Source organism: Myxocyprinus asiaticus, chromosome 34, assembly GCF_019703515.2.
Source record: "Myxocyprinus asiaticus isolate MX2 ecotype Aquarium Trade chromosome 34, UBuf_Myxa_2, whole genome shotgun sequence".
NCBI classification, from domain to species: domain Eukaryota; kingdom Metazoa; phylum Chordata; class Actinopteri; order Cypriniformes; family Catostomidae; genus Myxocyprinus; species Myxocyprinus asiaticus.
The window spans coordinates 10,725,780-10,750,630 of record NC_059377.1 but is presented as its reverse complement, the minus strand read 5'-3'; the positions used below and the strand labels follow the sequence as shown (position 1 = coordinate 10,750,630).

At 35.5% G+C, this 24,851-nt stretch overlaps 2 protein-coding genes across 3 annotated transcripts in view; one reads left to right on the top strand and one right to left on the bottom strand.

The window, feature by feature from the left end:
* The window catches only part of LOC127425592 (regulating synaptic membrane exocytosis protein 3-like), a 115,985-nt gene extending 104,464 nt beyond the window's left edge, over positions 1 to 11,521 (top strand). For both annotated transcript variants that reach the window (XM_051671726.1, XM_051671727.1), the window contains exons 4-7: positions 767 to 879; positions 1,457 to 1,558; positions 2,092 to 2,231; positions 8,880 to 11,521. In XM_051671726.1, coding sequence (XP_051527686.1) covers positions 767 to 879; positions 1,457 to 1,558; positions 2,092 to 2,231; positions 8,880 to 9,092 — 568 coding nt within the window. In that variant the 3' untranslated portion in view covers positions 9,093 to 11,521. The remainder of the gene's footprint in view (positions 1 to 766; positions 880 to 1,456; positions 1,559 to 2,091; positions 2,232 to 8,879) is intronic.
* Positions 11,522 to 19,914: 8,393 nt separating this feature from the next.
* LOC127425363 (forkhead box protein H1-like) lies at positions 19,915 to 20,897 on the bottom strand. The gene is made up of 3 exons (XM_051671288.1): positions 20,741 to 20,897; positions 20,525 to 20,620; positions 19,915 to 20,444 (listed from the first exon to the last, which is right to left on the bottom strand). The coding sequence occupies exons 1-3, from the start codon at positions 20,870 to 20,872 to the stop codon at positions 19,932 to 19,934; spliced, it is 741 nt and encodes a 246-aa protein (XP_051527248.1). The 5' UTR covers positions 20,873 to 20,897; the 3' UTR covers positions 19,915 to 19,931.
* Between the last annotated feature and the right edge of the window lie 3,954 nt (positions 20,898 to 24,851).

The window sequence follows — 24,851 nt, the reverse complement described above, 5'->3', positions numbered from 1 at the left end:
AGACAAATGTATACATAAATGCAGGATATCCAAAGGGTTCACATAATTTTTCTTGCCACTGTAAATACTTTACAATTTAAATAAAATATTATTATTTACTTGCTAACGGATGTATTTTTTTTATTTTTTTTTTACTGTATTCCAATAAAAAATACTGTAGTACGTAGATTTGTTTTTTTATTTAAATCAGCATATATATAAAAAGCAGTATAACAAACACCTCCATAATGTATTAATACTTTACAATATACATAATATTTAGTATTACAGTACTGTAATAATTTATGCATTACAGTAGGCCACTAATATTTGGGGCAGGGGGCTTTAAATGTGCTTAATTGTCAGAAAAATGTCACAGTGCAAATTTTTAAATGGCACTACAATTAGACTTTATTATCTGTAATATATATATATATATATATATATATATATTCTTCTTTCTTACTTTAGATTTTTGGGTGAAAGTCATGTTCTTAACAGTTTTTGAAATTTTTTAAGTTTTGAGTTTTTGAGATTCACTCGTGCACATTACACATGCTAAACTCTGTCTGTAATGTGACATGCTTTAACATTAAATGATGAGATAATTAGTCCAACAGTACTAAAAATTGCATCTGGGAAAAAGAAAACATGCTTTGTGTTGATGAGTTTGATTTTTCTCACATTATTATGGAAACCAGATACATTAGTTGGTAAATCTACTGATCATCTTATCTAGTGAATCTATCATCTATAGAATATAGTTTTCCTCTCTGGTGTATTGTAGGTTCGTCTTCCCCACCACTCGTCTGGGCCCTGAGAGCCAATTCAGCGACTTCCTGGATGGCCTTGGCCCCGCCCAGATAGTGGGGCGTCAGACATTAGCCACTCCTCCAATGGGTAAGAAGTTAGCTGTGTTCTGAAAGGAATACTAACATACTGCTTACTGCATTGTATACTAAACATAGTATCTGAAACAGTACACATTATGCAATGATAAATATTTCATTGTTGTCAAATGACATCATTACATGCATCATCCAATTATCATCTTGGCATTAAAAATGGTGGGTTGTGCATTTTTATCCAATTTTATATTTGTCTTTCATCTTGCTGGTCTGATAACATAGTTTAAAGTAAAAGATGTTAATAATCATAAGTTGATTTTACTTCCTGCTCATTCACCACACAGGAAATGGAAAGTCACACATCTAGTCTATTTCAATACATTTTCAATTGATTGAAAATCAGTACATTTTGTAGCTGAATTGTGAGTGGACCCAAGTTATTGAATTCTTTGATATTGTTTTCTCTAAGTTGCTTTTTTATGATCCAATATCAAGGCAGAAGCACTAGAACAGCAGCGGACTTTGTGTCTTGCTCTGTGCCTCCACCTGCTGTTTATTGATACCATTGCAAGATGTCTGTGCCGAAACAGAACAGACTTTTAACAAGCCATTTGGTTTTCTCTGTGTAGGTGATGTTTACATTGGTGTGGTGGATAGGGGTGGTCAGTTAGAAATTGAGATCACACAGGCCCGAGGTTTGACACCTAAACCAGGGTCAAAGAACATTCAAGGTAACCTAAGATCAAACAATATTTTTGGGGGTATGTTTTGGGGTATATTTTTATCCTGTGTTTAAAGGTGCGGTCACACTACACTTCCCACTCCATTCACTCCCATTCTATCGCATCCGAATGCTGTAGACCGGAAACGCAAACTCGTGAAGAAATTTCGTACTACGCTGCATAGCGAAAGTTTAGGTTGGTGAGTTTGACCTGCAAATCCGTATGATGAGAGGACTTGTGAGCAATAGAAATCCAACACAACAAAACTCTTGACTCAATTCAAAGAATACATATTTCATGTATACATGTTTTATTGTAATTGACAATATATTTTAACACTTTAAATATAGTATTATTTGTTATATGTGATGTATTATTTATTTACACCAGAAGCCCTCTCGCGTGACATCAGATCCTGGTCTGTTGTGTTGTCCGAAAAAAATTTGCATGCTCAAAGGCTAGTGTGACCGCCACCTTTAGGAATTATCTGTCCCTATAAGGCCACAGAATGTTTCATAATCTGATGTTTCCTTCTATATTAGCAACGTATGTGAAGGTGTATGTCCTGGAGAATGGAATGTGTCTCTCTAAGAAGAAAACCAAAGTGGTGAAGAAAACCCTGGATCCAACCTTCCAGCAATCCCTGATGTTTGATGAGAGTCCTCAGGGGAAAGTGTTACAGGTATTACACACCAAAATGTCTCTATCCTCAACAAACATAAAATAATACACTAACATCTAAGTATATCATTACCCTTCTGAAAAGATTAGCTTGCATTTCTGGGCTGGTCCAGGCTGGTTTATGGGTGAATTTCTCAAAACCTGTCAAAAACATGTCAGTGTCATATTTCCTTTGAATCAAAAATAAATTATAGCTATAATATTAAAGCTGGAGTGCATTACTTTTTTAATGCTAACATTTTCTCCTACCCCAGCTTAACATGCAGAGACAAATATAATTAAACCATTCATAGGTTCATTTTCTTGAAAACTGTAAACACTGTGTCTTTGTTGCACTAAAAAATTGCTGTGTTTGTTTTGAGTGACCCGCTTAGACCAGCACCAACAATGTTACTCAACCAATGATGTGGGTTGGGGGGGCCAGACTATTTGACTGTTTGAACAACAGAAGATGTGGGACGTATTCAGAAAGCTTTTTTGAAAAATGTATATAATATATTTATTTTTGCAGTTCCGTTCAGTGGCTCTAGTGTCGCAGAAATAACATACTTCAGCTTTAAGTATTTATACAACATGGTAATATTTGTTGTATTTAATTTAATTTATGCAGATTTAAATGAAAACAATAACTGAACTAAAACAGTAAAAAAAAAAAAAGTTATTGTAAAAAAATTTTTTTTTTACTGTATTACAGTAAAGGTGCCATTATTCATCTAGCGAAAGAACTGATGTGATGTCATTTCGAACAAAATCTGTTTTAAAAGGTTGTTATTGAGTTCATCTTTTTCCAGTTAATTTCTTCACTTAGTCGAGATCAGTCAATATGAAAACACTGGAGTGCAGAGTTGCCACTTATACACACATTTTTCTGTAGAGTTGATGTTCCTCTTTAAAAAAATAAGTATATACATGGATTATTTTCACAAAATGCGTCATACTATACAATAACAGAGGGTAACCAGAGCACATTATGACCACGTATAGTGTGTTAGCATTAGCATTAGCACCATGAATGCAGAATGTAAACATGACATGACACTTTAAATCATCAAAATTACTGATCTTATGTGGAATATATTCATAGAATGAGTCAAGTAGTCATTGATAACACATTTTAATATTACATTGATTAATGTTTTACATGTAGTAGTGGTCGATTTTGTAAAAAATCGAATACTTATGGGTAATTGACAAATAAGGTTGTCCAAGGTGTTAAAATGAAATATCCTTTAAAAGAAAATCTATTTTAAAACACTTGTGTCATGTTCTCAGAAATGTCCAATTTGGTTTCATACATTTCTGGAAAAACATTTAAAGCATTTTCTACAAAAATAAATAAATAAATACAACTATAAAATTGCCATGTGGTGTAACCAAGTTAAAAGCATTATAATACTTTCTTTGCGCCTTGAATTCATGAGTATAAACAACTTAATCATTCATTCAAAAAAGTTTTCAAACACATTTTTCAGGTAAAAATTATTTTTTATAAATATTATGAATTTTTGAGTCAAAAATATCAAGAAGTTTTCTTAGGGTTGCACCACATAACTTGTGCTTTTTCATAAAAATTTCAAAATAAATATCAGATGTTTTTTTTAAACTTCATGCTCAGTCCTGAGAGTTTAAAGGTGTCCACTCTGTTTTATGTTTTTTATGGTCAATACAATAAAATGGTTGCCTACATGTTGGTTACACCAAGACTTTGATTTGGTGGAAAAAAGTGTTTTTAAATATGAATCGTATTTTAAAACACGATTGTTTCACTGCTTTCTTTTAAAAAAAATACAAATAAAAGATTATTCTGCACCAGCCATGCCAACCTTTCTTTTTTCAGGAATTTCAGCTTTTAATGAGACTTTGCCTTTTTTTTTTTTCTTTTTTTTTTTTTTTTTTACTGTCTATGGACACCACATGACATTTTTTACTTTAAGCCCCAGAAAAAATATCAACATGACTTTAAACTCAGAAATTGAAAATATACTCATCATAGAAGAGGTGTATTCAAGTAAATGGTTTGTGTGAATTGTGTGTGTATATATATATATATATAAAATGTATTTGTAATGTAATAGATCTGGTCAAAGATTATCTTCATTTCATTGATCCTGAAGACACATGGCCATAATATGCACATTACCCTCTGTTATTGTATTTTATGATGAATCTTGTGAAAAGAATCCGCGTTATGATCATGAAAAAAGTTTTTTTCTAGATTGCTCGTCCACTGTCACTGACCTGCATTTGTTCTACTCCAATAACTGAACTAGTAAAGGAAGTTTGGGCTGTTTTTATGAAGGATGCTTAAACAGTGGTGTAAAGTTGTTCTACACAGTGCATGAAGTGAACAAAAAAAGTTTTTTTTGTTGTTTTTTCTGGTAGGCTGAATGAGACTCGGAGACCGCTTTTGTTAACAACATGTGTTTATTTTAAAATAAATAAATAAGTGTGTTGGTTATACGGCAGGGGTCTTCAACTACTGTACTTTCGTCGGGGGCTAGATTATCCAGATGAAAGCTCAATGGGGGACAAACATTTTTCCATATTTTTCTTACCTAACACTTTCATTGTAACTAACATGTTAACATGAACAAAAAAACACTGTTAATAATGTGTGTTTGTTTACATTAAAATAGTCAGGGATATTTAATTCATATTTTTAAGGTCTGGCCATAAATTCCTTTTTAATATCTGGCTAAAAATTAAAATTGACCTCACACCCTCAAATAACCAATAGGTTTTGATTAACTTTACTTTGAAACTAAAAACATACAATGTAGGATTATTAAAAACAGATGAGGAACATTTAGATCTGCGAAAGTCTGCATATCTTTGACAATATGTGGAGGCGGGGGCGTGGCCGAGCGCCGTGCTGTGGAGAGGGAAGCAGGAGCAAGGTGATCAGTTCACGGAAGACTTTAATTACACACATTTTCACACAGACACAACATAAAATTGCTTTTCGCTCACACTGTTGGCCTCCCCGGCCCAACTCAGAATGCACACTTTCGTCAGCTGCATGCATCTCTCTCTCTCTCTCTCTCTACTGCCAACGTATCCTCTTAAAAGCTTAAAAGCCCCTGTCACTCCTCACTGAAACATAAGACAGGTGTTAAGCACAGGTGGAAGTCATTCAACACTCCCTCGAATTTAAAGGGCTGAAGTGCCAGGTACCAATGAGTGATCAATTTAATCCCCATTAATTCATACAGTTTGCGTAGTGACCATGACATAAATGTCGTGCCCTGATCATTGAGGATTTCTTTCGGAATCTCCACTTGGGAGATTGTTCTGAAGAGTGCCTCCGCAACACTACATGCTGAGGTGTTGCACAGAAGCACTGCTTCCAGATATCGCATTGCGTAATCCACCAGAACCAATACAAAGCGGTGCCCGCGTGCCATCCTCTCTAATAGCCTGACAAGGTCCATACCAATTCTTTCGAAGGGGACCTCGATCAACGGAAGGGGGCTTAATGGCGCTCTTGGCGTGGCCGGCAGATTCACCAGCTGACAGTCACGGCATGCCGCACACCACCTGCAAATCCCCGTGAATGCCACGGCCAATAGAAACGGGCCATTAGACGGTTCAGTGTCTTTTCTTGCCCTAAATGCCCTGCCATCGGATTATGATAAGCCATCTGGAAAAGCATTTCCCGACGGCTCTTCGAAATTAACAATTGGGTTGTATCTTCCTTTGTCTCAGCATCCTGAGTCACTCGATACAACCGATCTTTAATAACTGAAAAATACTGCTATGTGAGCACCATGTCTGGCTGGAGGCATTGACCATCAATCACTCTCACTTGGTCAAAGGCATGCCTAAGGGACTCGTGACTGCTCCAAAGGAAAATCCCCTGCCGGGAATCCCCTAAGGGCTAGTGAAGCAGAAACTTCCCCCTCCCCTGGGGCTTCCCATCGTGGAGCTGACGTAGATGGCCCTGGCACCGCCTCCCCATCCAGTGAATCGCACACCACACATATTCCCCTCAATAATGATTGAAATGCTGGAAAATTTTTACCCAAAATCAGCGGAAGGTTGAGACGAGGACTAACCACTGCCTCAATTCTATGTTTTTCCCCTGAAATTGAATAGTAATGGCCACTAAAGGGTATTTGTGAATGTCCCCATGTACACACCTCACCTTCACCGTATGTGCTGTACCCAAAGCCTCACCTTGAACCAAGCATGAGTGAATCAAGTTCTGATTACAACCCGAATCCACCAAGACCTGGTAGGTACCCCCTTGAATACTCACAGGTATCCGGTACATCCCTGCTCGGTCGGGGGCAGTATGTGGCACATCGGGAATGAACCCCCATCTCCGGGAGGTAGGGACTGGGGCAGAGAGAAAAGAAAAAGAGATCCTCCGTCAGTGGCGCATCTTCCTCCAACTCCCGGGTTTCGGCACCAGTGTGGCAGATCTCTGCCTTCTCTACATGTGGACACAACATAAAACTTCTTTTCAGCACACACTCGCCGGCACACACAAACACAGCTCTGTGTGTCGCTCACACTGTTGGCCTTCCTGGCCCAAAGCAGAATGCATACGTTCATCGGCTGCATGCATCTCTCTCTCTCTCTACTGCCGGCGTCTCCTCTCCTTAAAAACCCCCGTCACTCCTCACTGAAACACAAGACAGGTGTTAAGCACAGGTGGAAGTTATTCACCACTCATCTACCCCGCTTCCCTCTCCACAGCACGGCGCTTGGCCACGCCCCTGCCTTTTTAGATAAAATAATGAGAAAATGCAATGCCTGTTCTTCCTTTTTCTCTATCATCCTCCCATACAGGAGGGGACAGTGAACTTTTTCTTGTCCTGCACATGGTGAATTTGTGCAAGAGACATATATTTGAGCAGATAATCATTGGTAAACAGAGAACAAACTGATTTGATGATTTTCGGGATTGAGAACTCTGACACACTTCTGATTATAGAACCAAACACAATCAGGATACATATATGTATGCAGGTTCAATGACGTTTCATGTTGTCACTTTTAACGAGTACGACTGACCCTGACAGATGAGACATGCCCATTTAACACTTGAAGAATGGAGAATAAAAGCAAACATTTATGTGGATTTTCTTTAAAAGTTCAGTTTTCATCATCGATTCATCTTTTGTTGAAAAAGGATGTGCATATGAGCTGAGATCACTTCTATAACAGCTGCTTATGTATTTTTTAAGTCTGTAGTTTTGACTGCACCTGCTAAGCAATTTACATAAATACATTTGATTGAATAAGACAAGATAAAAGATGCTGGTTCATGTTATAAAGAGCAGTGTAACTGAACTATGCCTAAGCTTAAACACGTGCGCTCTGGTCCGGAACTGGACCACGGATCGCTTGACGACAGCTGATGCTGTTGCATGTGCTGCTGAGTGTTGTTAAACTCACCACTGAGTTTTGGGCAGAGAGCGCTCGGATGTTTCGACTGTGACGCAGTTTTATCAAAATCCGTTGGAAAGTCAACTATATTGGCAGGCCGCATCAAATCATTCACTATATTACATTAAATAAAGTAATCGTACCAGGAGACTCTGAGAAGTGGTGGTATGCAAGAAAAACTGCCGGTACTCTGTTGACTAAATTAGAGAAGTGCCGGTACTGCGTCCCAGTGAGTACCCTCCCACTTCAAGCACTGGTTCTACAAACAAAAGCGTTTTATGGGTGAAACCCTGATTTTTTTTAAATTAAAAACATGTAACTGTACACTCATTATAGCAATATCTTACCTTCTATTCTCTTCTTTTTAAAGAAAGCCTCTTTAAATAAGTGGTGGATTTACCCTTTAAACTGTTCTCTTGGGCGTTTTTGAAAGTGTGCAAAACTTTTGAAAACTGGCATGACCTTTAGTAGCGTACGTTTCATGTGAACACTAGGAAGGACAAGTCAACCCATCGCTACATACCTGTTTTTCAGTGTTTTCAGAACACCGGAGTCTTTTCGCAATGGAGAGAGAGCTCGCACGCTCAAGGTTGCCAGATTGCATGACTAATGCGTCACCCTGGCAGAATATTTCCAAACTGTACAAGTGTCAATATCTGATTGGGGGATTTCTCCTATAGAAATCTGGCAACCTTAACCATATACAAGTCGAAATCTAATTCGGCTAATCACCCATATTTAAAATCTGTTATTTATCAGATGTAGAAAATTAAACATTTTACTTGCATGACTAGTTTTAAGTAATACATGACACAATTGATCTAAAGGGGATGGTAAGAGGGGATGGTGGTTTTATAAAGGGGGTTGCTTTTTGGTATTTCTTGCTTTAAGGGGGATGGCATCCCCCCTCAACTCAAGCCCTGAGTATATTGACAGAATAGCACACATCTCCTATTTAAGTACTCTTATAAATGCCTCCCCTAGCAGCGTTGTTGCTCAGCTGTTTCGGCCTTCTTTCTCACTCTGAGCAAAGAACGAAGAAGAATTTTGCAATGTATTGGAACCTTAATGAGACTCACCATTGAGAATAATGGGAATTGCAATGAAACTCTGGATACGGATGAGTATTTTAATGGAGATTTGCATGAAGAAATGTCTTAACATGAAAATGTCACTAACTTATAACCTTAATGGTCCTAAAAATAGGCATAATTTTCTTTATGCTAAATATAACCTTTACACTCTGGTCCACTAGGTGATCGTATGGGGCGACTACGGCCGCATGGACAGCAAGTGTTTCATGGGAATGGCTCAGATCCTCTTGGATGATCTTGACTTGTCGTCAATGGTGAGTGGCTGGTACAAGCTCTTTCCTACCTCCTCTATGGCGGATCCAAGCATCGGCCCCTTGACGCGCCGCCTCTCCCAGTCTTCAATCGAGAGCGCCACAAGCCCTACGTGCACCTAAACACCGCTGAGAGATCCAGTCATCCACGTCCCCTCTAAATATGCCTGTGTTCTCTATCTCTATGTGTGTATCTTTGTTCAATATACCCCGCCATACAGACCCCAAAAGCATGTACACACACTCTGATAGATAAAACCAACTCCCCAGGGCTGCGAAGCTCCTATTACCGATACATAACAGAAATATTCAGAGTTGGATATAAATCAGGCATGAGACACAAAAAGAGCTCACATACACCCTTACAAATAGATTTGGGTGTATCACATGACTAGTTACATGCAGATCCATTGTGTGCAGGTCACAACAAACTCTAAAACAGGGGCATTCAATAGTTATATTAAGAAATGTTTCTCACAATGTAGCATTTGTGTTGGCTTCTGTGGCTAATGCCACAAAGAGAAAATGGGTTCTCCGAGACTAGTAGTTCTCCTGTAGGTTTCGGACCCTCAAGGGTCAACCAATTCTCTATGCCAAACCCGATAAAAGTTTATTTTTAAAACCAAAGCAATTCTTAGTATCTGTAGTGTCATATTATAGAGTATGGATATGTAGCAGAGTCAATGACTTAGATGAGATGCAAAAAAAACAAAAAAACATTTATGTATTAGAAAAACTCATAGACTACATACACAACTAAACATTTAAAGGGCAGGGCTCAACTCCACTTGTCAGGTTATTAGAAATGTACAAAATTCCTGTTGCATAAAGTAGCGTTAATTCTTTATTTCCTTTTTCAGAGAGCTGAGTAATTAAAAATATAGATTGATATTTGTGTTTATGTATTTATCGACTGCATTCTGCACGTTTACTCGCAACCCTTGTTGAACAAAATATGTAGTGCTAATTGAAGCTTGCCTTTAAAAAAATATGTAGAATTACAGACAGTAGGTTATTTATTTTGCTAATGTTTCACTTTTGGGTCTGAATCAAAAAGTCTGCACCAAACCACAGACTCAAAGGGAATTAAAGACTCTCTTTGTAAATGAGAACTAACTGTCCAGTTAAACCAGCAACCCTCATTTCCAGCTGCATAGTGCGATAGACAGAATAAAAATGTGGGTGTTGGCTGTCAAACAAGAAAACTTTTCTTGCTGCACGGAGTAAAGAGAAGGTGTCTGGGAAGTGTTGTCCTGAACTGGAACTTGGTTGAGTTTGATGGAGCCGCTCTAGACTCTACTGCTTCAAGTAGTTTGGGTTTCTTTCAACCAGCATATGGATCCAAACTGTTTTAAGGGCCTTTCCCATTTCCTGTCAACTCAGGAGGTCACCGCTGAACAATTACAACATACAAAACAATGTAAGGACCGATGGTGACGCTCTCTCAACAGGATTTCAAAGCCCAGAACAAATCATATTCTTTATACTCCCGGACATTTTTGTTTTTGTCAAGTTCTTGTACTTTCCTGTTGTGACTATTCTTTAGCTTTTGCTCTGAAGCCAAGTGGCTCTTTAGATGGCTTCTTCTGTAAATCTTTGGTATTACAGAGACATACTCAAGATGATGTGCACTGTTGATAAACAAATTTATCCAACTCCTGGCAGTTAAAGATTCAGGACATTCCCAACCTCCTCTGCAAGTCAATATTCTGATGCCAAACAGACAACTTTTATATTAATTTCCATTCCTCTAAAATAAGCATACTTTACATATCAGAGTATCTTATTCTGTACCAACTAAGTATGTACAATTGTTGTCCTATTCAAGTTCCATGTCAAATTCCAGTTTATCTTCTGCCAAGAAGATGGTCAAACACATTCTCATAGGTTAGAGGTGAGCTTCATGGGAGCGATCATTTTCCAAACCATTTAAGATGTTTGTGTTGTTCTGATTGGGACTTGTTATGGAAGGCTGTCTATTACAAGTGCACAAACTAGCAATTGATCAATGTCATTTGCATGGAAAACTTCAGTGTCAGGATAGTGTACCTTATAAAGCTGCTTTTAATGACTCAGTGAGACCATCGGAAAACCATTACATCTGATCAGTGTTGGGTAAGTTACTCAAAAAAGTATTCCACTACAAATGACTAATTAACTCTTTAAAATTATAATAAGATTACATTACATTACTAATTACTTTACTTTTAAGTTACTTTGTAAAACTTTTTTTTTTACAGAAAAATTAATTGTTTCTTTGCTCAACAAATTCAAAATAATGTCTATATTTCCTCCTCGTTCATTGTCGCATCCAAGCCATACACTCGTTTCTCCCTTACAATGATTAGTTAGGGGATACACACCCTTCAGCTGTCAAACGTATTTAAAATAATTCTTGCTTTAAAAGTGTTTTACATAAAAAAATTTTTTTGAAAAACGTGTAACCCATTTAATGTACTTAAAGGGATAGTTCACCCAAAAATGAAAATTCTCGCATCATTTACTCACCCTCATGCCATCTCAGATGTGTCTGACTTTCTTTCTTCTAGCAGAACACAAACAAAGATTTTAGAAGAATATTTCAGCTCTGTAGGTCCACACAATGCAAGTGAATGGTGCCAAAACTTTGAAGCTCAAAAAGCACATAAAGGCAGAATAAAAGTAATCCATAAGACTCCAGTGGTTAAATCCATATTTTCAGAAGTGATATGATAAGTGTGGGTGAGAAACAGATCAATATTTAAGTCCATTTTTGATAGAAATTCTCCCTGCCCAGTAGGGAGCGATATGTATGAAGAATGTGGATCATAAAAACACAAGAAGAAGAATGTGAAAGTTAAAGTGGAGGCTGACTGAGAATTCATAGGAAATATTGACTTAAATATTGATCTGTTTCTCACCCACATCTATCATATTACTTCTGAAGACATGGATTAAACCACTGGATTCTTATTGATTACTTATGCTGACCTATGTGATTTTTGGAGCTTCAAAATTTTGGCACCCATTCACGTGCATTGTATGGACCGAAAGAGCTGAAATATTCATGTAAAATTCTTCATTTGTGTTCGGCAGAGAAAGGAAGTCATACACACCTGTGATGGCATGAAGGTGAGTACAGAATTTACATTTCTGGGTGAACTATCCCTTTAAAAGTAATAACATTTATTAAAAGTCAGTACCTGTAATCTTATTACAAGAATATAAAATGTAATGTGTTACACTACTTTTTTGATTAAAAGATAATTAGATTACTGTAACAACTTACTTTGTAATCAGATTACACCCAACACTGCATATAATTAATCATTTGGATCACAGAATTTTTTGTATTTTTTCCAGCGTTTTAAATATTTTCTGTATGGCATTTTGTACATACTGTACAGTTGTTTTTACATCTGTCTTTTTTACCAGCTAATCTTCCCATGATACCCTGAACAAGATGTACAGATCAACATTTCTTGAATGTTAATACTTTTTCTCTGTTTAAGAAGTGTTACATTAGCTGATCAAATCTCACATTCCATACTTTCAAATACTTTTCATGGTTATTTTTTTATTTTTTATTTTTTTTTTCTTGTGTTTAATATAGGCTGCAATGCCTTTCATCCTTGCACTTTATGTGTACAAGTTTTAATGTAAAAATGCAGACTCATTGTTTATCACAATGACTGATCTGCTTCATGGACTTCTTTAATTTTATCCCTTCGTCTGTCTATGTATACAGTACATATAGAATGTTCCCTATTACTCTTGTTGTTGTTACTTTTTTTATATATATATATAGATGTTTTCTGTCCTTAACCATGTTGTGGTTCAGGTTTTGCCTTTATACTTACAAAGGTGAAAATTAAAGTCATAACTCTTAGTTAACTATCACTTAGAGTTCTTGTTTTGTTTTTTTGTATTTGCAGAAGTTTTGATTGAGTTGCACCTTCCTGTTGCACCACAGACAAATCTCTTTATGTTAAATTAGGAATAAAAACAATTTACTTCTTAATTCTAACAAAAGATTAAATTAAATTGTATTACTGTATACTGAAAACAAAAATGTATTTGAAGTTGAATGTTTGTCCTTGGTAAACACTATGAAATGACTATTAGATATTGAAATTTTTCCTATGTGATTATATGTACTTGATAACTTGGGACTGTATATGTCCCTTTACTGTACAATGAAGTAGATACAAAATCTTTCATTGCAAAATGAAAAGAACCTGAATGCATGAATATTTGTACTGTATTATTCTATTTTTTCAGGTGTAGTGGGTGGATGTTGTTTATTGGAATCCATAGCTAAACCAAATTCAACAGTGACAAAAAAATTAATAAATCTTGATTTGCCGCCTCTAAATTGCTGCAGTTTGGATGCGTTCACATATTTAATTTGGAATGAGAAAGATCAGAGATTTTATTTGGTCCTTCTTGGACCATGACATTAATCCAAAGCTATCAAGTGCTTGTGACATGTTGATAATCTGTAAATACAAATCTATGTTCGGGCAATGTTGGCTTTTTGAGGATAATGTTGTAACTTCAGAATGTCACTGGCCATCTGGTTGTTTAAATGCTTTGATGTTAATTAAAATATTTCATGATGCATTTGTATACCAGAGGACACCTTTTCAGGTAATTTATAGCAATGCAATAGAGTTTTTTTTTTTTTTTTTTTTCTGGGCAGTTTTATGGCATGCAGTTTATATGTGAGTGTAAGTAGGTGACACCAGCATAACTGGTGAATGATCTTAATACACTGAGTATGGATAAAGAACAAAGTGAAGTTATGATGTAAGTTGGTTTGCAGAATAAACCTGATAACGTTTTTCTGTGTGGGGAGACAATCAGAACAGAGAGAGTTGTATGGGGTCTACCTGGTCAGCATGCATACATGTTTTGTTTTGTTTTGTTTTGTTTTGTTTTGTTTTGTTTTGAAAATGGCCAGTAGATGGTAAAACTGAGATGATGAAAAAGGCAATGGCTAAAGAGAATGCTATTCCACAGAATTCTTTAAATTAGGACTTGTTACTTGCAAGATATTATTTAAAGACAAATACATATTAGTGAAGGCCTTGAATATTTTGCAATAATATTAAAAGTTATATTAGTGATACTATACTATAACTTGAATGTACTTCTTAAATATCTCATTTTATTGTAGCTTGGATCTTATTTGTTTTGTGTCATTCTAAATCTGAATGGAATTCTTTGAAGATGTTCTTTAAACCCCTAAAATGGCAGAATTACACCTCTACCCTATATGTGCCATTGCTTTTGAAAAATATAGCCTGATGTTTTAAGGCTTGAATGAATAAAACAACTCTGTTATCTAATGCAATATTTGCCATCACATTTGACTTTAGCAATCAATTTTGAATTTATTAAATTGCAAAATTGGGTAACAAAAATGTGCCCCATTTCAATTGTAACACGTAGTAATTTACTGGATTAACCTTTATTGAAGTTTGTAAAATGATATGGAGAAAGTCAGCATTGTGAAAACAAGAATTTATTTGTAGCTTGTGTTTGCATTCTGTTTGTTCTGTTCATGCAATATGCCATGAACTCTTTATAACATTGAACTAAAGAGATACATATTTCTTCTTATTTAAACTGTATGCTTACATTTTACCTGTATGAATTTATTGCACACTCAAACCCTCTTGGTTTGGATTTACATTGGGATTTTCATTGGGAGTTGTTTTTTTTTTGTTTTTTTTGTTTTTTCTCACAAAAACAAAATGGGTCATTTGCAGCCTGTTTTCTCATCTATGTAGCAAAGCTGTTTACAGCTATGATCTCTTCTGTTATCATCATAAATGAGTCATTCATATTATTCATGACATCATTAACAGCACAAGACACTGGTGTGACATGCTCACCATTGCAGAGAGAGGTTTAATGAGAAATGTAGCTTTCTTGTAAACAATGTCCAGTTAACCTGTTTAATTAGCATCCACTGTATTTAACCCAATACAAACATCTCTCGTGATTTTATCACTATTTTGCATTTAGTGAGAGCACTATCTAAAGCCCTGGAAGACAAAAAGTAACTGGTAGTTGGTAATAAATAATAATTTCAAGTGTTTGATTTGACAGTGCGCTGATGTTTAGGAATGACAGAAAGTAATGATCTGAATAAGGAAGCTGTAATTTTATACTTGTGCTTTGTAAATGTTTTCTATGTGCAGTATTTGATAATGTAAAATTGGTATTTTTGTGGTTTGTACGCTGCAGAGCTGATTATTTAAGGTGCACGCAGTTTTATAAAAAAAAATGATGGGAAACTTTACAACAAAAAAATCATTTTGACTGAAGCCTGTATCTGCATGCATATTGACCGCTGGAAGCCAATAAATTTTATTTTAATCATCTCTGAGTCTGGATGGAAATATTTTTACATTTTTCAATATACCACTTCAGTTTGGCACAATGCTTGTAATTATTATATACAATATACACAAGTATACATATTTATAAACTTTACATTTTGTCTACTCAGTATTAGTAATAATTGGTTCATATCTCTTGAAGTGGTGCCACTATATTTGGGAATCTATACAGCACCACACACAAAAAACAAAAAGTTTCCAGCTAAATTCTGCCTATGGCTTTGTTTAGAACACTAACTGCACAGTATACACTGAATAATGTTTACTAAATAGAATTCAATACAAACAGTCTGCATTATGTAAAAATCAGGAATGCAACTCATGAGAGTTGAAAAATGTGGGACAGTAATGGCAGGTGTTTCAAACATATATTTTCAATTGATTAAACAAAACAAAAAAAAAAAAACACAAAAAAACACAAAAAAAGTGTTTTGTTGTATTTAAAGCTTAAAAGGGGTAGTTCACCCGAAACTAAAAATTTGCATTATTTACTCACCCTTATGTCATTCCAGATGTGTATGACTTTCTTTCTTCTGCAGAACACAAATGAAGATTTTGAGAAGAATAGTTCAGCTCTGTAGGTCTATATAATGCAACTGAATGGTGACCACAACTCAAAAAGCTCCAAAAAGCATATAAAGTCAGCATAAAAGTAATCCATAAAACTCCAGTGGTTTAATTAATGTCTTCTGTAGCGATCCAGTTAGTTTTGGGTGAGAACAGATGAAAATATAACTCCTTTTTCACTATAAATCTTGTCATCAGTAGTCTCTTTGGAGATCATGATTTCAAGCTTGATTTACACTTCTAACGCTTGGCTAACACTTGTCTCGGCCAACATTTAGCCAGTTTTACAAGACAGAAAATACTTGAACTTTATACTTTGTTTTTTTATTTTCATTAACTATTAAAGGACCTTAGAATAATTATAACTGTGCAAATTATTTTCCTACCTCTTCTGAAGCAGCGCATAAATGGTGTTGTCACTTGGCACCTGTTACCTTTCTCAGCACTGTTCAGGGTGCACCCATCACAGTCGTTTGCAAGATTTTTTTTAAATAATTTTCTGGAGAATACACCAGCGGATTACCATTGGTGTCTTATGTCCTATCCTTGAAATTAATAGATTTAAACAAGCATACTTTTCATGTAAAAATGTTTCCTGTCTAGGTCAAAGTTAATCTGAGTTTTGGGCTATGGAGGATTTAGCTTTTTCGTCCAGTAAGCGCCCTCTTGAGGAAGACACCTTAAAATTTTAATGATTATGCAGGATTTAAAGATGCTAGCATAACTCCCAATAAATGTTTTATTTTTTACATTAGAGAAGAACATCGGGATATATTGACAAATAATATTTTGATCTGACAGAACTAACGCTATGCTTGATTTTGTTCAGGAGGCATACTTTTTCTATAAAAAAGTAAATAAGCAATATTATAAAAGATTATGTGGGAGTGAGGGGAGCTGGAGAGCAGAAAATGGGGGAAAATGTCAACGCTCCATTCTCCCCACAATTAGTTTATTTTGTGATGTCTTTTTGCACATGTAAATTGTTAATTCACCCTACCCTTTGTTTAGATTTCCATTTGTTTAATGCTGGATAACACGTTACAGAGTGTCACTTCATGTCCCTTGGATATCATTTTCTCGAGGTAAATCTTCCTAAAAAAGATAATATTTGATTTTTATCCATTAATCTTAGGTTAATCACATTGCATATAAGCTTCGCATATCACACGTTCTTTAGAAATGATGTTAACCCTTGTGTGACATTAGGGACATTTTTGTCTTTTTCATTTTAGTTTTTTTGATCATTTTGGCTGTGTTAATGCCAACGGCATACATTTTGCCAAATGTGTGTATTTTGGGGAGAAATTTTATATTTCAACCTCAATTCCTATAATACATCTATAATACACTGTGTACACAAAATAGTTACACTCAGGACCTGAAGGACAAAAATGTCCCCATTGAAACCCATTAAAACTGCAATATTTGATCCCAGTGCCATTAAAGCATAAAATCATGAATTCTATGATATTATACTTTCATTCCGGAGCCCTGGCTTCAAAATTTTACTTTTTTATATTTTCCACCAGATGGCGCCATTTTTATCATGTTTAGCCTATGGAGCAAATACATGCTTTTTTCCTACTTTCTGTTTGCTGTATTATAGAGCGCTGCAGGCCAATTGAATAAATGATGCAGCTAAAATTGTGTGGGTGTGTTAGTATGGATGTCAGAGTGTGTTTTGTATTTGTGTACTGAGAAATTTGTGTGTGTTAAAAACAACAGTGTCATTATGTAACAAACTGGCATTTTTAAGGGTTAAAATCCTGAAACTGAATGAATATTTGGTAGTTATGATCAGGACTGATGTTGGTTAAAAAATCTAAGTCAGTGAAAGTGGAAAATAATATTATAATGGCAGTATTTTTGACGTGGATATTTTTGTCCTCTAAGGACCTCTGAGTAACTTTTTTTTATTGATGCACAAGGGTTAAAAAGGCTAATATTTAATATGATGAGGCAGAGTAATAAAAAAAAAAAGTATTTAATTTAGGATATTAGACTTGTTTTATGAGTTAATAATGTTATTTGCCTATATTACCAGACTGACTTTCTCGCATTTTCTCAACACCAAAATGTTTTAATATTATCCTTACTGCATGTCCCAGCCAATTTTCAAATCAAACCTATGCCCTTGGATTGGCGCACTAGATGGTGCTATAGGAAGTGTAATAGAGCTTGAAATCATGATTGCCAAGAAGAAGACTTCTGCTGTCAAGATGTACAGTGAAAAAGGGGTTATATTTTGGTCAGTTCTCAACCAAAACCAACTGATTCATTCAGAAGACATGGATTAAACCACTGGAGTCATATGGTTTACTTTTATTTATTTTTTGGAGCTTCAAAGGCCTGATCACCATTCGCTTGCATTGTATGGACCTACAGAGCTGAAATATTTTTCTAAAAATCTTTATTTGTATTCAGGTAAAGAAAGAAAGTCATACACATCTGGGATGCCATGAGGGTAAGTAAATTATATGATTATTAAAAATTTTAGGTGAACTATTCCTTTCTTCTGCACGACCGCCTATACTACTCCAGTCACCTTGAAAACTTGGCAGTACAACACTGTAGATGTTGTTGAACTTTGTATGAAAAATTGCTTGCTATGTTCCTCATTTTTAAGTCGCTATGGATAAAAGCATCTGCTAAATGACTAAATGTAATTGTTTAGGCTTAAAGTAACACTTCAAGTCATTTTAATAAGTCATTTTAATATGGAAAATTTAGACAATTATACCAAACAATTTGGGCAAAGTAGCTTCAGAAATGCTAACTACAGCTGAAAGAGGTGGAAATAGGCTTGAGAATTATGTTGGCATTGACTTCCATTAGCATGGTTTAGGTCCTATTTAACGGACCACTACGACTTTGTCTGTGTAAATGAGGAATTGTCAAATCAAACAAAATTTAAGTATGGAGTGCCACAGGGATCACTTTTAGGGCCTCTGCTTTTCTCCTTATATATGCTTCCCCTGGGAGATATTATCAGGAATCATGGAATAAGTTTTCACTGTTATGCCAACGATACCCAACTTTATATTTCTTCAAAACCTGATGAGATTTCACAATTCTCCAAATTAGCAGTGTATCAGTGAAATCAAAGATTGGATGGCCAGAAATTTCCTTCTACTGAATTCCAACAAAACAGTGGTGCCACTGCCTGAACCTTAGACTTAGGATAGACTCACCGAAATGACCTGCTGGTTGAACTGCAATGCACTTCACGGATCTCTGCCTTCATCACATTGGTCTAATGATGGACTGCACTCTTGAAATGAAATACATAGACTTTCAATTATTTGCCAACAAAAGCCTTCATCGGCCACCTAACAAAGGACAATACATCTCTATGAACTTCTACAGTTAATCCAGGATGAACTTCAAAAACATTAGTCATTAATCTTACAGTTCATATAAAATCTTTGTTTAAATGCTGGCCCTTAACACTAACACAAGTTAGTCATTTTAAACCATGACTTGCACTGCACATTAACTAATATTGGCATTATATTCATGATGTTAGCCAGAGGGGAACTGGCCCCCACTGCGAGTCTGGTTTCTCCCAAGGTTATTTTTCTCAATTAACCAACATCTTATTGTGTTCCTTGCCACAGTCGCCTTTGGTTTGCTCACAGTAGTTCTATATGTACAATTATCATTTAGATATGCATTTTTATAGACAATTTAAAATCATGTTTAATCAGACTACACAATGATCACTCTAAGATTCCATAGATATTACAGGTTTATTTTCTGTTAAAGCATGAATTTCTGTAAAGCTGCTTTGAAGCGATGTGTGTTGTGAAAAGCGCTATACAAATAATAATAATAATAAAATAAAAAAAAAACTGTTTAGAAAACACAATTGTATCATTTTATTTAGCAAATATGAAGTTGACAGATATACAAGACCATGCACGGTGATGTCAGACATTTAGGAAAATGTGCACTCAAATGTCTTCAGTAGATTGGTATGTGCAGAGTTATATGTAGGCCCAGGTCACAAAATTTGAAGTGAACTGTCCGATGCATGATATGCCAGTTCAGAAACGGAGCACATCCTCTGGACGACCCTCCAATGGGAATACACAGAATTGTAAGGGGCATAAAAGTGCGAATACGATCTGCTGAAATTGGCACAATCAATTTCACTGGGGTAGTCCCATGTCTTCCTCTTGTATGATAAATCTTGGTCTTCATTTGCTACACCAGGACACACATCTGTAAAGTGTGGAACATGGACAGGTCTCTGACTCGAGGGGGTGCTGCTCTCCCGCTGCAGAAGTGATTCTATGGAAAACGGGCTGGTGAACTTCTGAGACTCAGTTGCGTTGCATGTGGGAGTCTGTGCTGTAGCAGTCTTCAAGGAGAGAATTCCCAGGTTGTCATAGAAGTCAGGGAAGGCATCACGCACACTGCTGAAGTGTCGTCGCAGCATCTTTGGAGTGATTTTACGGTCATCCATTTTCCAAAAATTGCGTTTTGCATTTGGGCACTCTGGATTTCTAGGCACCTGTAAATGAGAAAGGAAACGCTCTTAAAAGGCCAATCATAATAGGCTAGCTATAATATTAATAAACCTCGAGTACTTACCTTTACAAAGCAATCGTTTGATGATAAACAAACCCTGATATTATTCTCAAGGCCTTTTCTATCCCCGTCCACAAATGTCGTCATCGTGTTCATTAACTGAAAGAAAGAAGAAGAAAAAAAAAAGTGAGGTATAACGCAGTCATCCAATCAGAAAGAGTCACAATCTGTTTTCAGGTAAGAGATGTATCAGTGGTAGCCTAATAATTTTGAACTTACCTCGCAAAACGTTAATCTTTTGTCAGGTGCGTTCTGAATGACATAGGCGATCAGAGCCAGGTATGTCATCTTCTGTTTGGAGTATCTCCTGTATTTTCTTCTGTTAAGCATGTCGGTGTTTTCGCTCTGCATCTCTGGGGATCTCCTGAAGTGAACTCTGAGTGATGAGTGTCTGTCGAGGAGTTTGTCGGCCTGTTTATATATGAAGCACGTCGTTGATAGTAGATGGTCATTAATGCCTCATTTACATAATTGAAGGAGAAGTGAATATGTGGGCGGGCATGTCTTGATCACGGTCCTATTTAAGGTAGACAAACTGTAAATATTGTAACAAGCCTGACATAAATACGTTTAAAATTAAGAAATAAAGAACTGAAGGATTAAAGGAATATTCTGGGTTCAGTATGAGTAAAACTCATTTGCATTTGTGGCATAATATTAATAACACAAATATAATAAAATAATAATAAAAAAATAAATAATCTGGGTTACAGCGAGGCATTTACAATGGAAGTGAATGGGGCCAATCTGTAAACATTTAAATACTCTCTGTTTTAAAAGTGTATCCACAAGACATAAACAATACCATGATAACATGATTTTAGTGTGATAAAATAATAACCTTAAAAGCTTAATAACGTTTTCTGTGTAAAGTTATAGGCAATTTCACAACTTTGTTGCAGTGACGATATAATGTAAATAAACCCTAAAAAAAAAAAAAAAAAAAAAAAAGTCGATTTAAACAACTTTACAGCTTAAATAACACGCGTTTTAACAGAAGAATAAATGTAAGTGCTTTAAAAAAAATTATAAGCTTCAGATCACTGCATTTAAACCCCCCAGAAATTGGCCCCATTCACTTCCATTGTAAGTGCCTCACTGTAACCACGTTTGTTGCTTTTTTCTTTTTCTTTTTTTTTTTCAAGAAAAGTAGGGATGAGTCAAATAAATATTTGTGGTAATTAACATTATGCCACAAATGCTGTCGATTGAGCTTAACTTGTATTAAACCCGGAATATTGCTTTAAGAATAAGTCAAAACAAATTAGAACAAGGGCCAAAATTTCGTATAACCAATATAGCCTTTATGTTTGTTTAAGGGTGGCCTGGTGTATAGAATTATATTGTTTGGGTTTTATCTAGATACAGTAGAGTACAAATATCTGACATTTTATATCTGGGATAAAAAATAAAATAAAATAAATTCTAACCTCGGAAATAATTAGATTTTTTGAGGTCAAATGAATAACTATATAGGATCTCTAGGTCACTAATCTAATGTAAGCAAATATCTTCTGTTGAAGCACACAAGTTGCTCTTTGGAACATTCTCAAAACATGCTGGGACATCACCAGTCTTGTGGAGCCTGTGCCAGCTCGAGTGCATGCTGTTATAGGCAAGAGGTGGAAATTGCAAATAGGCCTTATAAAGTCTGAAATTCATGTCATTTTTTTTCAATTAAAATAGCCCTATAATTTGTATTAAAAATAGAAGCTCCATAATTGTCCTAACTGTAAACAGAGGCAGATAACTGCTTTGATTGTGTGTTTTAGTTATGCATCTCAAATGTGAAATAATAATAATGTTTTACTTAAATAGCTATTTCTAAACCTCAAGGACTTTTAAATAAGGAAAACTAATGTTGAATAGACCACAAGTATCTTATTCACAGAGCACTACAAGAAGCATTTTCTCTAACAAAGAAGTGGGGCAGTTTGATTCAATCTGGATCAAAACTGTGAATTCCCAACATTCCAATGGTTATAGTGAAATCATGTGCAAATGAAATACTTTATAAGTGGTAATGAGTCCAATTAGCATGCTCGTTCACAACTTCTTTAACTGATCACCGCACTTAAGTTTATAAGGTCATAACACCGCACATAACACAATATATGTTGTCTTATTCAGTTTAGTTCATTAAAATGTGACTTTTTGCTTAATTACTTTGACTATATGTCTTCTGAGCATGGAAGCATTTCAGTTTTATAAATAAAATACATGTATTTAAAAAAAAAAAAAAAAAATATATATATATATATATATATATATATATATATATATATATATATATATATATATATATTACAAATAAATGTAGAGTAGGCTTTGCAGATGCCTTCTAGTCAAAGCATGAAATTGCATTTTGAAAATGTTACTCATTTAATACAACAACAAAAAAATAATTACAAATCTAAATATTTGCATTACAGTTTAAATGAAGATTTTAATAAAAAAATTGACATGGATCAGCCAGGTCTCCTAAGCAACCAAATTGGCCCGGTTGCTAGGGTGGGTAGAGTCACATGGGGTAACCTCCTCATGGTTGCCATAATGTGGTTCTCACTCTCGGTGGGGCGCGTGGTGAGTTGTGCGTGGATGCCGCAGAGAATAGCGTGGAGCCTCCACACGCACTAGGTCTCTGCGGTAACGCGCTCAACAAGCCACGTGATAAGATGCGCAGATTGACGTCTCAGATGCGGAGGCAACTGAGATTCATCCTCTGCCACCCGGATTGAGGCGAGTCACTACGCCACCACAAGGACTTAAAGCGCATTGGGAATTGGGCATTCCAAATTGGGTGAAAAAAAAATGTACATGGATTTCTGAATTTCTTAGTGGGCTATTTTCTATGTCCCCCTTTTGTTTTAATGACAGCCTGCACTGGAGCTGGCATGGACTCTACAAGTTTGTGCAAAACCTGATGATCAATGTTATCGGTTATCCCAGTTTGATAAAAAAAAAAAAAGTCTGACCTTTTAATCACAAATTTGGATACATTTAATTGGTGACCTAGAAATAATTCATTCAGAATTTTAAATGATTCTTTTTCATGTTACGTTTCTTTGTTTGACATTTTTCAAACTTCTAAAACCTTCTGTTTATATCCAGGTTAAAATGGAAATAACTCCAGATTTAAACCTTTTAACCCCACTGTGTGACTGTAAATGTTTAATACAGTAAGTGGCAGTTATGTCTGTAATTCATCACAGTTATGTAGGCTACTTATTGATATACTTTTATAATTACACAATTTTATTTCAATAAAATGTCATTTTATTAAATGTAACTTTTATTATATAAATAACTTTAAGACTGTGATATTTCGAAGGACAGTATAGCCCGTTTAATAATAAAAATAATAATAATTAAAAAAAAACCTTAGGCTATATGTCGGCCAAATAGTCACTGCAAAGCAGCGTTTGCGCTTAATAGCCCTTTATTGTAATAGGTGTAATAGGTCCTCTTTTTGTTCTTGAGTGGCAGCATTCTCTCGTTTTACCTTTTTGTCGTGTGTTTGAGACGCCTTGGTTTTCAGACATTTACAAAAAAGCATCTGGTAAAACCTCTGATATTATATTTACATAATATCAGCAAGAATACATGGGCTCATGGGACATCGACTTGAAATCCCACTTCATGTTTTAACCTGGCCCTGTTTGGCCATATCGTCATTTGGCGGTCCGTGACGCAGATTGAGAATGTGGGAGGAACAAATATCAGAGAACGTGCTATAAAGTTCGATTCTTTTAACTGAATCGATTCATTTGAACGATTTGTTTAATGAGTCGGTTTAAAACGATTGAGTGATCATTCAGAACGGATCACACAGCAGCGCAGAGATCGGGGGATTCCGAAAAGTCCCTCGTCTAATGTTCCAATATTGAATAAAATTAGTTTTACAGTTAAACTAGTTATTTGTCAGATATTTGTGTAGTGTGGATGTATCGTGTTTAAGTTTGTTTTGTGTATCAACTTAATTTTATACAGTTCACATAGGCCTAATTTTTTTTTATTATTATTATTATTATTTTTTTCTTAAAACGTCAACAACAACATAAGGCTGATTTAGGTTTTATGAAGTAGATAGCCTACTGTCAAAATGCAAACTTTGGTGTCCAATATCTGGATAGTTTACCCAAGAATATGTCAAAGCAGAGGTTAAATTAAATCTTTGAGTTTTGACTGTCTGTTCAGTCAGTGATTCACTTGATTTGATTAATCGAACGTCATCACGGACTCTGAATTAAAGCGAGTTGATCTGATCGAATCATTTGGAGGTATGAATCGGTTCGTCTGAATCATCGAAAAGAACGACTCGCTCGCGAGT

Excerpts from the sequence above, each read along its gene's own strand:
- LOC127425363 (XM_051671288.1), bottom strand. The coding sequence starts at position 20,872 with ATGCAGAGCGAAAACACCGACATGCTTAACAGAAGAAAATACAGGAGA. Across the intron at positions 20,621-20,740 it reads AAAGATTAACGTTTTGCGAG|TTAATGAACACGATGACGAC; the intron begins GTAAGTTCAAAA and ends TCTTTCTTTCAG. Across the intron at positions 20,445-20,524 it reads CAAACGATTGCTTTGTAAAG|GTGCCTAGAAATCCAGAGTG; the intron begins GTAAGTACTCGA and ends TCTCATTTACAG.